The 12,525-nt window shown below is 39.8% G+C and overlaps 1 protein-coding gene across 5 annotated transcripts in view; it reads right to left on the reverse strand.

The window, feature by feature from the left end:
- elmo1 (engulfment and cell motility 1 (ced-12 homolog, C. elegans)) overlaps nt 1-12,525 on the reverse strand; it is a 147,769-nt gene that overhangs the window by 15,460 nt on the left and 119,784 nt on the right. For all 5 annotated transcript variants that reach the window (XM_088089908.1, XM_088089909.1, XM_088089910.1 and 2 more), the window contains one exon: nt 4,071-4,234. In XM_088089908.1, coding sequence (XP_087946034.1) covers nt 4,071-4,234 — 164 coding nt within the window. The remainder of the gene's footprint in view (nt 1-4,070; nt 4,235-12,525) is intronic.

A 12,525-nucleotide genomic window follows, 5' to 3' on the forward strand; every position in this document is an offset into this window, starting at 1 on the left:
CTATATATTCTTTAAACCACACCCTTCCAGATGTAGAAAGCATGACATCAGCAAGCTCTAAGATCTGGAAGAGAATTATTTTACATATCCCGTGTTTACTGGCAGCGTAAATATTCATGTGACTGAAAAAATCCCCTGGATTACGACTATCAGGAGGGAGCAGAGAATGCCTGATGTACTTCCACACATGCATGCACATGAACACACGCTCTGGAATATGTCATATAGCGTTCCCAAAAGGCTGATCTGTGGGAATCTGTGCTGCTTCAGCTCTCCTCGTCATTTATTCATCCTTCATGTATGTGACTGTATTGCATATGAATGTGGAGCACACAGCACTAGTCAACATGAATTATGTATATCATCTGCCCAAGCAGTGCTGCTGCTCCCCATATTTTATTTCTCGTTATTATAGCCTATTTGAATCCTTTCTCTTCAATTTTACCTTTTTTTTCTTTTTCTCTCTTTGGAGGCGAGGAGACGTTGACAGGATTTCAGGGTTTTTTTTCCCATGTCACATAAAAGCCACGCGTTTCTATCATTTCCTTGTATGTCCCCTCGCGGGTGTACTTGATCACACTTTTGTCCTTCTCTCTCTTCCTCGACTCCTTCAGGCTCATCCGCTCCTGTCTCCCTTCATCTGTCTCCCCGCTCACCCTCGCTGTCTTGTGTGTTTGCTTCATCAGTGACTCCAGTCATTACATTGATCTGTGGTTGGACCCTCACTCCCGCATCTTTAAAGAAGCAGCTTGTGGGGAAGGCGTGCCTCCAGGCAGGGAGGATGGATGATGATGGCTGGACTTTACTGCCTCATGTGCTATCCTTCTGCATGCAGACGTGCAGGGCTGCTCTTGTCTGAGAGTTTCAGATACTTTGGCTGCGATGTGTTTTTAGGTCATAGCTCCAGTTTCAATTTCAAACAATTATTTCCAGCAAATGCAGAAAATCAGTGACACGTGAATTCAAGGGCACTCTGGTTTCGTGTCAGGTTTTCGAATGATGAAAACCAATTTCCAGCTTTGTAGAGATTTACAGTACCTCCACAGTTTATCAGTAAAATGTTTAAAGGGACAGTGTGTAAGATTTAAGAGGATTTAGTAGCATCTAGAGGTGAGTCCATCAGCTGAAACTGAATTAGATTTCCTTCAGTGTTCAGGAGGTTTTTACTGGGAGCCGAATTATCCGCAGAGGTCTCTTCCTTTCCAAAACAAAGAGACCTGGCTAAGTAAACCAGTAGAAACACTTACTAAAGCCGTTTCACGTAAAAAAATAAAATTATAAAACGTTTTTCAAATGCTCTCACTGCTGAGGGGCTGCCATCTATGCTAGCAAACACAAAGTGGCCCAATCTAGAGCCAGTGTTTCGCTTGTCAGTTCTCGGTTTCTGTAGAAACATGGCGGTGCAGCATGGTGCATGCTCCGTATATATAAATGTCTCATTTTGATTTAACTAAAACAAAACAATTCTTATGTTCAGGTGATTATACTCTAAAGAAAACATACTGATTATATTATATTCCATTTCTCCCTATATATCCCCCTGAACACTATACACTGAACCTTTAAACACAAGTTGAGAAGGGAATCAATAATGAATTAAAACCACTTTTCATGCTAATTTCCCCAAGACTGCATTAAAATTAGGTTGTGTTAGTATTTTCTCATAAGTGTAACCTCAGCAGTTCTGAGTTGACCTGCTGCATAAATTCTTTATGTGATGTTTTTATTTTTTTGGTGTTAGCAACTTTCAGTAACTTTCTGCATACATTGCAAAAAAACCCCCCAGAATTTTACTTATTATAGCAAAAACACCTCAAAGAGTCAACATGATATAAAACAAAAAAGACGCTCTACAGGAGACACAGCTTTGATCTGAAGCCATAATAGTTCCTTTTCACCTTCTTTTGATGTCTAAAGTCATTCTCCAAAATAATTGATAGCAGAAAACTGGCGGCACTTAGAGGAGATAATGCAGAGCTCCTTTAAATCTGCGCTCTGACATGCTCTACTCATTATGTTTACAAGTCATGACTGTGCTGTATTGATTTTAAGAAAATTCCATCTGCGAGTAGGTTCACGTTGTTAAAGAGAGACTCATCAGCCTGTGATGTTCAGTGCTTTTTAACAGTTAGTCTGTGATAAAATCTTAAAATGGGCTTTTTCATTTCAGCATCTTATTCAGCCTGATATTGATTGTAAACTTGTTGCATTCTGCTATACTTTTATTTTTACTAGTTAATGCAGGAAACTCAATATGTTATATATTATAAAAAGGTTTGTAACCTCATTTTGAATGTAAATATCATCTTAAAGTGCATTTTCCACAACTCCCTTCACTTTTGTTCTGCTTTCTTCAACAGGATTAATTGGCTGCTAAAGTTTGGTCTCTACCCTTCCGATATCGATTCAATAAGCCCTTGGCTCAACATTGATTACTGTTTGGAGGGACAAGCTCTCTCTGTGAAACGATTTTCCAATAGTGCTGGCTACTTCATTAAATACGGGCCGGACAAAACAATGTTCTCCATTACAGGCCCTGCATCCATGATCAGTCAATGAATGATCTATTACAGACGAGCTCTCCATGCTTAGTGAGCTGGAGGGTCGTTAATGGAGTATTCAGCGGGAATGCCATTTGCAGAAAATTTGAATTTAATGCATATTTTCAATCATAGGGAGAGAGCACAGATGCAACCTGCTTTATGTCAGTAGCTGGCGTTCGGTTGACAAATGGAAAGGAGGAAAAAAGGAAGCAATTACAAGCTTATTAATGACCATGGCTCTATTTTGTAGATGCAAATTATGTCCTCATTTGAGACTTAAAATCTGCTTGGGTTGAGGAGAGGAAAATATAACATCTCAGAGCAGTTCATCCTTCTGTACAAGAAAAGTGCTTACTTTTCCTTGTATTCAGAGTGGATTTTCCTCTACATAAAGCTGCCAGGCCCACAGTATGCATGAATACAATAGAGAGGTGGGACCAAGTCATTTTTTCTGCAAGTAACAAGTAAGTCTCAAGTTTTTGCACCACAGTCCCAATTCAAATCCCAAGCAAAGCCTGACAAGTACCAAGTCAAGTCCCAAGTCCCAAACACTGAGATCTGAGTCATTAACAAGTAAAGTTCCACAACAAGTTTCCCAGATGTAATATCTCTGTCTGTAATTTTCATTAACATTCTCCAATTTTTTATTTTTGGTTGACCATCACATCATTTTTGTATACGAAAGCAAAATTATTTTGGGTATCATTTTTTCCAACTGGCGCTCAATAACTTAGTATCAGCTCTCTCTTCCGCAGCTTGACTAGATGCTGTCAGATTGGCTTAAACAAAGTGGATTTTGGGAAATATCAACTAGCAGGGGATTAATAAAGTTAACATTAGTTGAGATCATTTTTAAATAACATACTTTTTAATCTTTGGGCTTGGGAGAAGGTATAAAGCCTAGGTCTTCAACAAAGGGGCCTGGCGGCTGCCAAATTATTGTTTGGGATTTTATTTATTTATTTTTTAAAAAAAAAATAATATATGTCTAAGAATGCACATGAAACATTTTTAGCAAAGACAAATTGGCATATTCATAAAAACACAACCCATTTGATTTGCAGTACACAACACAGTAACATACAAATCTGCGGGGAAGTATTATCTTAATAGTTTAGTATTGTATGCACCAAAAAAGGTATGTTTAGATGAGGCACTTCGGCTATTCTACACACTGTCTCAGGCAAAGTTTAATATGTAATTTTATCAAATAAATGTAGTGGGGGGTCCCTTTCAGCTAAGGGGTCCTTGACCTGGAAAACACTGAAGACTCCTTGCATTAAGTATTTTCTGGCTCAAAGGCTAGAGTCCAAGTGAAGTCACCAGTCCAAGTCAAGTTGCAAGTCTTTTTTTGATTTTGTCTAAAGTCATCAAATTTTTCATGTGACTCGAGTCCACACCGCTTTCTTTCGCATTAAGTTCAGCATTTTGTTCCCATCTTGACTCCCCAAAAAGCTTTTATTGGGATACTTCTAACCAATATGGCCCTCTGACAAATGTGTCAACAAAACTGATTACTTGACTCACAGGATGGGGCGGGACTGGAAGTCTTCCTGATTCATCCTTTCGGACTGGCGTATCTTCAGGATCTCTGTGTAGCTCAGGTTCTGCAGGCGACTCTTGAACTGGTCCAGGGAATTAGGCTTGAGAGTCAATGCTCGCATGATCTGCTCCCTCACCACCTGCATTACCTGCAGAGAAGAGGCAGAGGAGGGAGCGGTGAGGTCATCATGGATGCAGGAGCAGTACAAGATGTAGAGAAAATGTGTGTGTGTGTTGACGAAGCCCCTCCCTATTTTTTTTGTTTTTTTTGGGGTGGGGGGGTGTCAAGGGAGCAAATAAACTTCTGTTCAGTTCCCGATAGGATTAATGTGGGTTTTTTCTTAGCTGTGTGTGTTTTTTTTGTCAGAACTGGAGCCTGTAATCCAGTCTGGTGCACTGAGCCTTAAGAGGAAAAGAGCAAAGCAGAATAATTCAACAGTGGCTAGTCAACTGTTAGCGCCAGGATCATGCATCAGTGAAATGCATGACAGAACTCGCCTATAATACCCCAGCTGGCTAATACCATTAGTCTGGCTGTGGCTGCAGAAGCATGACACGAGTGGTGTTCCGAATCATCTATCCCACTCGAGGGGTCTTTGTGATCAACGGAGCTGACACTACAAAAGGAAGGCACTCCTCAACAACACATAAGACACTTCATGCATGTCTGGATCAATTAGCTGGCTGTGTATGCATTGCTGTCAGGAGATAATTAAAGTCTACACGCAGAACTCTGTGTGTGTGGAAAATCACATCATAATCAGCAGTGAGCAAACAATATCCTCTCAACTCACACAGACCACAAACACAAACCGAAAGAAGATATCTCACGCTAATGCAGATAAAAAAGGAATTAAATTGGAAAACCGTGGTCAGCTGGTGAAAACTAACAAGGGGATTTAACATTCTCTAATTAAATCTAATGATAGAAGTCTATCAATAATTATAAGTAGTCTTATAAATGGTTAACATATTGTGACTGTTTACAATTCTGACACACTTGCATTAATATTGCGTTCATATTTTAGCAATGTTACTTTTATCAATGAAAACTATGACAAAAAATGTTCATCAATTACCTTTTTTCCGCAATCAGACATTGATGAGATAAAAACAGATATTACAATAAAAACTATTACAAAATGTATGTTTTGTTTTTGTTGGTGAGACAAGACAAGGCTAAAATGTTGGTGGCAGGCTTCTGGATTGTAATATATGATATTTGCCTCAGTTGTGTGTCACTGTTTGCCAAAAAATAAGTAATGCTATCAGCTGAATTGGTTGAGGGATGTATGAAGGTTCCCTGTGAAAGTGATTTTTGTGTGATTACACTGCTGCACTATTGCACTGTTGCATTTTTCCAACAGCATATATTGCTGTATTTCTGGTGTTATATCGCTATAGCATTGGTTGGAAGATGTGAGTGCATCTCTAACAAGACTGACCATCTAATCTGTAGCATTTCAGTCACTCACTGTCATCCAGTGTTTGGAGAGTATCACTCCTACCTCTTTGTCTTTAACCATTTTCTCCTCTGCTTAAGAAACATACTAAGAAAGCATAGAAAGCATACTAAAAGTCCCTCTCTCTACTTGTACCATACCTGAGGAGCTCTCTTAATGCTTTGCAAATTACTCTCATTACCAAGACTTACTCTCAACTTTAAGGGGAATTTCTTAGAAAAAATCAGATTCTAATAATTTTCTTATTGCAACACTGAGAGCAACTCTTTGTACTGTGAACCTTTGTGAATACAGCCCCAGGTCTTTAAGCTCTGAACACTGGAAGAGACCAAAACCAGTGGCTGATCAAAACCAAGGGCCTGAATTGAACTGTGCTTACACTCATTAAGGTGTGAAATGGTATTAAACCCCCGACTGAGTTACTTTATGACAGTTCTACACTGACTTTTACACAGTTGATAAAGCACTCATTCTTATCAAAGTATTAAAATCTCCTCATCCTTCACTTGAGCCTCTGTAAAATGAGTCCTAAGCTGAAATCTTCAGTGACAGCTGCTTCCATTTAGATGTGCACTCTGACAATCTGATTTGCAGTCTGCGTAATTAGGATCTGAACACTAATATATCTCAAAGGTAGATGCTTTATTTGTGAAGGTGTTCAGCCCACACACAAGAGACTTGACTGAATTGCTAATGTGCTGGAATTGTTCAAACGCAACAGAGCAACACCTGCAACAGTGGCTTCCCCTCAAAACTGAGAGCTGCTTGCAGAGCTTCGATATATGTGAGCTTGTAAATCCAGCTAAAGCACGATATTTGACCATAAAAATAAACTTGGCTACATAATATTTTTCAAGCCAGGTTAAGCGGTGCTGTTCCAGTTAGTGCGGACGATGTGATGGTAGACGTGACGAGCAGCCCTGATTATGGATCAGCCTTGTTAGCAGCCACCTCCGGGCCTGCAGATGCTGATTCACTGGATGAAATCATACAGAGGTGACAGAAGAAATAGACTGTCTACCCTTCTGTTCTCTTTGATTTAACTATTGTGCCTCTCTTTTCTCCGAGTGCCTTGTTGATCAAATGCTTGAGGACACACATAGGTATTTCTTGCCTCTGCGAACACTTCCTCACAATGCGTTGACTCTCTTATAACAAGAGACAGTAAGAGTTTAGTGTGTTTGTACTCAGAGGTGTAGATGTTTTTGGACTTCCCTTGGTGTGCTCTCCTGTTCTGTACTATTCTCTTTCATCTGGGCTCCTCAACCCTAACAACCATGCCAAAACCCAGTGAGCCAAGATCCCAAACATACTGTTACGTAATATTGTTCTTGCTGTTTGCCTTCACTGCAAGGCGATTACTCATCAACTCCCTAACCTCTGAACTCTCACTAGTCAGACTAAGCCAGGGGTGAGAGCATTAAAAATACACAGTTTGAGCTGCCAAAAATGAAACACGAACAGCATAAACCTCCAGCCGGCAATCAAAACCCAAGACAACAAAGGCGATCAAGGATAATCCTCTTGAATCAGCATTCGCCATGTAAAGAATGCATTACGAAGACGTTTGGACTCAAAGTCCCCGTTTTGAGACGCTGGTGCAGTACAGTGAGAGCGCCACAAAAAGGAATTAACCCATTTCTAATTCTATATCTGATAAGCCCTAAAGGTAACACTCAGCTACCACCAAACACACACTGAAAAAAAACCAGTCTTTTTCTTACTGATTACAAAATTTAATCCAGGGATTATCTTTTGGAATTCAAATATGTTTGGGGGCAGTAATCACAGTGTATTTTCTATCAAACAGGCGACAAATTGACCTTGAACAAAAAAGACAAACCACATGACAACAACAACAAAAAAGAGAACGGTTAGGTCAAATGGAGTTATTGAGAAGCATGAATAAGCAAGTAATCAGCAAGTAATAAATTAGGTGGTATCAGATCGGTGCAAATACTCTTGTACATGCCAATACCTGATTGAGCATTTGAGGCGTTTCCGATACTGGTATCAGTATTGGTACATCTCTAATGACAAATGAATCTTCAGTTGATTTATATCAAGGATTACTAGCAGAGTCTCCTTTTTGCACCGCATGACAAATAAACTCTGACTGATTGAATGTATTTGATGATTAAACGCACAAGACTGCACTGCAGTCATTACATATGTTCCAAATCTCAAAGGTTATAAACTCAATAGAACCTGATTTCTTTTATTTCTGTTATGGTTCTCTAGTAAACACTTAACACACCACAAGATAAAACAGCCATCAACAAGATATCAAGTGCAAACAACACAATCAACGTATATATAAGCAGCAGGTTGCTGGGTAACTGTGTCAACATGCTCTTGTTTCCTTGGTTATAAAATGTTAAAAATCAAAATATGCTACATGGTATTGCATGCAGACATTTCTTTATTTTAAACGAGCAGTGTGTAGGACCTAGTGGCATCTAGGGTGAGGAGTTCAGATTGCAACCAGCTGAAACTTCCTCTTGTCAAGCATAAAGCCCCAGTTAGGATTCCTTTTGTGTTCAGTGTTAATTAGCCAAATTATCAGCAGAAGTCTCTTCCTCTCTAAATAAAAAAAAAAACAGACTCTGTTATTGATCCTGGTAAAAACACTGAAAAAGGAATTGCACATGAAAAAAAAATGTATTGTTCTAATGCTTTTCAGCTTGTTATATGAAGATTGCTAACTACAGATGTTAAAACACAAAGCCCTAACTAGATTTTGGTTTGTCTGTTCTGGGCTGGTGTAGAAATATAGTGTTGCAACATGCTGGACACAGAAGACGAGGACCTGCTCCCCATGTAGATTCAAATATCTCATTCTAAGGTAGCAAAAAAAATACACTTAGGCTGAAGAAGAACATCAGCTACTCAGCACTAGTATATTTTTCAAATCCCCTTTGACAGGGGCAGACAAAAAGGTGAGATCATGCTTTTGGCCCTGTGTGCAGAATATTACCTTTTGAAACCAGCATGTGATGGTCACAGAAAAGGACCAACCACTAGAGGGCGAGGGTCGACACACTTTATATCCCAGCCGGTCAAGACTTGTCTCTAGGTGACTACGTGCAGAGACTCTGTGCTGAGACTTGTGGTAGCCAGTTATGTGACGCAGGATTTTTAAAATTTTTTTGTTAAAATGCGTCTCTTACATCCCTCTATCAGTTTATCCATCCATAAAGACAGCTGTCCAAACGTCTAGGTTCATATTTATGTTTTCAGTAATATGTATGCCATATTGTCATGGGGAGAAACAGGTGTCCGGCTTACAGTAAATTTACAACCCCCAGGACTGGCCTTTCAGCCTCCTCCTCCTGTTTGAGCTGAAAAATGGGCAGACAAATGGATGAAGCCACAGCTTGCAATCATGCTACGAGAGATTCATCACTCCTGTCCACTACTTTTAATCACAGAGTTGCCTGTTATAAATTTTCACACACATACACACTCCTATAATCCTGATAATTAGGCCTCAAATTAATTTATTTTCCCATTAAGATTGCAAATGGTCTGTCAGTGTGTCTGGGAGGAACATCCCTCCCTTAAGAAGCTATTTAAAAATAAAAGAAAGTAATTTGACTTGATAGCAAGGAGTGAGCTTGGATACCTACAACTGATTTCAAGGTCCTCTTCCTTGTGTACAAAGCTCTAAATGTGCTTGGACCAAGCGCCAACGCTAACTCCTTGACAACTATCCACATTCATGAACACTGCGATCATCTACTGTGGTTCCCTACAACAACCAATAACACACTACCTATAGATATCAGAGAAAACAGCTCACTAAAGCTGCAAACGTATATGTTCACTGTAGCCTTTAACTAATTCTGACTTTCTAAAAATCCTCTTTTTACACCTCTGACTGCTGCAATTTGTTTCAAATGTTTAAATAATTTATGGTTTATCCAATGATTTTATGATTTTTAGCACTTAATTTTAGTTTGAAGCTGCTATTAATTGCCCTTTTATGCTGAAATGCCTTGCTGGCATTTTTTTTGTAAAGCACTTTATGCTGCATTTGTTGTATGAAAGGTGCTATATGAATAAAGTTTATCATTGTTGTTGATGTTATACCTCAAAACACCCAAATTATTCCCTGAAATCATAAAAAAAAATCAATTTTTTGTCTATTTAGGAGCCTCTTTTTGCTCTCTTGAGACCGGCTGCTATCCCAGTCAGGGTGGCAACTCTATCCCAGGGGAACGGCCATTAATATGCCTTGTTTGCAGTCATGTCTGCAGCAGGAAAACAATTCTGTTGGCCCATGTGGCTGCACTCATGCTAATTAACAGCGCGAATATTCATCACATTTAATACGAACACATGGTCCTTTCACAACAGGGCGGAGGGGCATGATGAATATTTAATATTCATCCTTCTTTTTCATCTGCTGATTGCTCAGAGAGCACCTTGGTAGAGGTGAGGCGACGTCAGCGCTGGAACAAACTTTGCAGGCTGAGCTTGGGATAAGCTCAGCTTTGTCGTCTTAGCTGATCTAAATTGTTCGTTCTCGAAGCTGTTGATCCAAGATTTATCTTTTCTGTCTTGTCTCTTTTTCTGTCTTTCCCTACATTCCCCCTCACGCTCTCTAATCTCTCCCAGACAACAGGCCATCATTCATTCTTGTGGCTCTTTGGAAGGGAAGTTAGACAGCAGAGCAAGTGTCAGCAAAGTAATTAAACACTGTCCCATGAGCCGACTAGTACACATGATGAGCCGGCCACGGAGGCTCTGTCACACTCCTCCACCCTCCTCCTCACTTGCTTTCAGTTTCTCCTCAAACAGGACAGTTGGGCAGTTCCCCTTTCCTGGAGTCGCCCCGCCATCCATCATCGCCAACACATCAGCCGTGACAAATTACCATCCTCCCTCTCTGACCAATCGACTGCCGCTGCTGCTCCATTTACCTAAGAGGATGCTAATGACATCATTTACCAGCTGTCAGTCAAACGCTCACCCGCCATTCAAGCCTGAGTGGGGAAATCTGGAGATGGTGCTGGAGAGGCACTTTGGTGGGCAAATAAGGCGGTAATCACAGAATAATGACTTTGCTTATGCTCCCTGAAAGCAATCAAAAAGTTGATCTCACATGCTGATAATGGGAGCATCAGCGGAGTGTGTTTCTGCATTTGAAGCATTCAAACAGACAAAACAAGCATGCATTAAAAAAAGGAAGTATTGACAAGCATGAAATGGCATACATGTTCACTTGTGTCAGAGTGCCTATTTTTTTTAATAAGCAGAGAAAAAGAGAATACAAGGAATCCATTTCCCCTGTTATTGAAATGGTAATTACATATCCCCTCCCTGCCACCATGTTCAATTAATAATTATCTCTTCCAAAGTTGACCATGATGCCATTAAAAATAAAACAATACCACAGAGATGGACATGAAAGGATGCCTGTCTATCATCATGCTTCACAGAGAAAGGAGTGCTGCTACAGGTTGTATTAAATTTAGAAGCAGAAAATGCATTGAATAAAAGATGAAAAAAAAACTGTTTTGGAAACTGACAGGAGTGACAATATGAAAAAGATGTGGTTGAAGATTTATGACTGCATTACCAAATTTAAGGCAAAGCTGCCATCGTCAGGTATATATTGTAATGTATTAAAATACTGTCCTTTTAACCTGGAATATGGCTACCAGAGTTTAGTCTACACCGGCTCAAATCAAGTATTGACAGGTTTAAGAGGAGCATTGTTTTCCACTCACAATGTAGACAACAGATATTGTTTACTTCTGGTTTCTCGTTATGAAAAAATAGTGACACAAATCTGTACCGACAATGCCAACTGTGCCCGTTTTTGTTCTCCGTCAACCACACGCTCAGTGTGAGAGGACATTTGGGGAGGCACGACAAAAGACAGACCTCCATTTGACGGGTGTCAGACAACACACACACTATGGTTTCTCTTTGGTCGCAACACAGTGTAGCACTTCAAAGGCTTCCAGCTAGGGCTACGAAAAGCTTTTTCTGAAACAACATGCTGCTCTGCATGTCAGCTTTTGCCGGCGTCGAAGCTAGAATATTTACTGAGACATAGCAGGTGACATAAAGATGATGACAGAACATGACAACCTTTTTCTCAGTTTGGATGTGCTTCAAATGGGTTCATGGTTACCATGTTCACAAGAGTCCATATAAGCACCCACCTCTCGAGGTATTCACAACCTTGTCAATGGACATTTTCTGAAAGAACAAGTTTTGACATGTTTTCTGACAGAAATGGCGGGGGCCATAGACATTAATTTTTCAGTGGATGTTAAGTCAATATTTCAAAATTGTTGTTTTTCCTTGTAATTTTAAATTATATGTCTGAGGAAAAAGTTGATACTCTAAACAGCTTCATATTTATTCTCTGCCATTATGCCTTTTCATTTCCTGCATCATGCTACCTGTTCACTACAAGCGTCTAGGAACAGCACCAAGCCTTAAAGCCAATTTCATTTCTTTTTTTTTTTTTTTAATTTTTTTAGTCTGTGTGGCTTCTAGATGCCATGTTGCTGTTAATCAGTGTTCTCAAAACTTAACCACTGAATGCCAGACATGTCATTTACACAACTTCCCACGTCATAACCACAAGCTCACAAGTTCCATTTGGCCATCAGCCAGGATGGAAATCGTCAAATGTGAAACAACCGAAATATGGGTCAAACACCGAGCAGCATGACCAGCAGTGAAAGCCTGTTGACAGCAATTGTTGGTTCACTATCAGCATGGTTTTAGAATCTTAGCTATACATACTATATACCAACCAGAGTGGAAGTCTAGGGCTGACCTGAATGCTTCGAAGCTTCAACCACAGCCATGGTTATCAATGTCTTAATCAGTATTAAAATGCTGTTTTTTCTTTTGTTTCTTCACTAATAAACTAAACTGAAAGGAGGTGCCCAGTGTCCTCAGTGAAGTCATTGTACCCCTCTTGAAACAATTCAATTGGCTGTCTGACAAAA

This window comes from Plectropomus leopardus, chromosome 17, assembly GCF_026936395.1.
Source record: "Plectropomus leopardus strain MGB_pleo_1.0 chromosome 17, ASM2693639v1, whole genome shotgun sequence".
Taxonomy (NCBI): Eukaryota; Metazoa; Chordata; class Actinopteri; order Perciformes; family Serranidae; genus Plectropomus; species Plectropomus leopardus.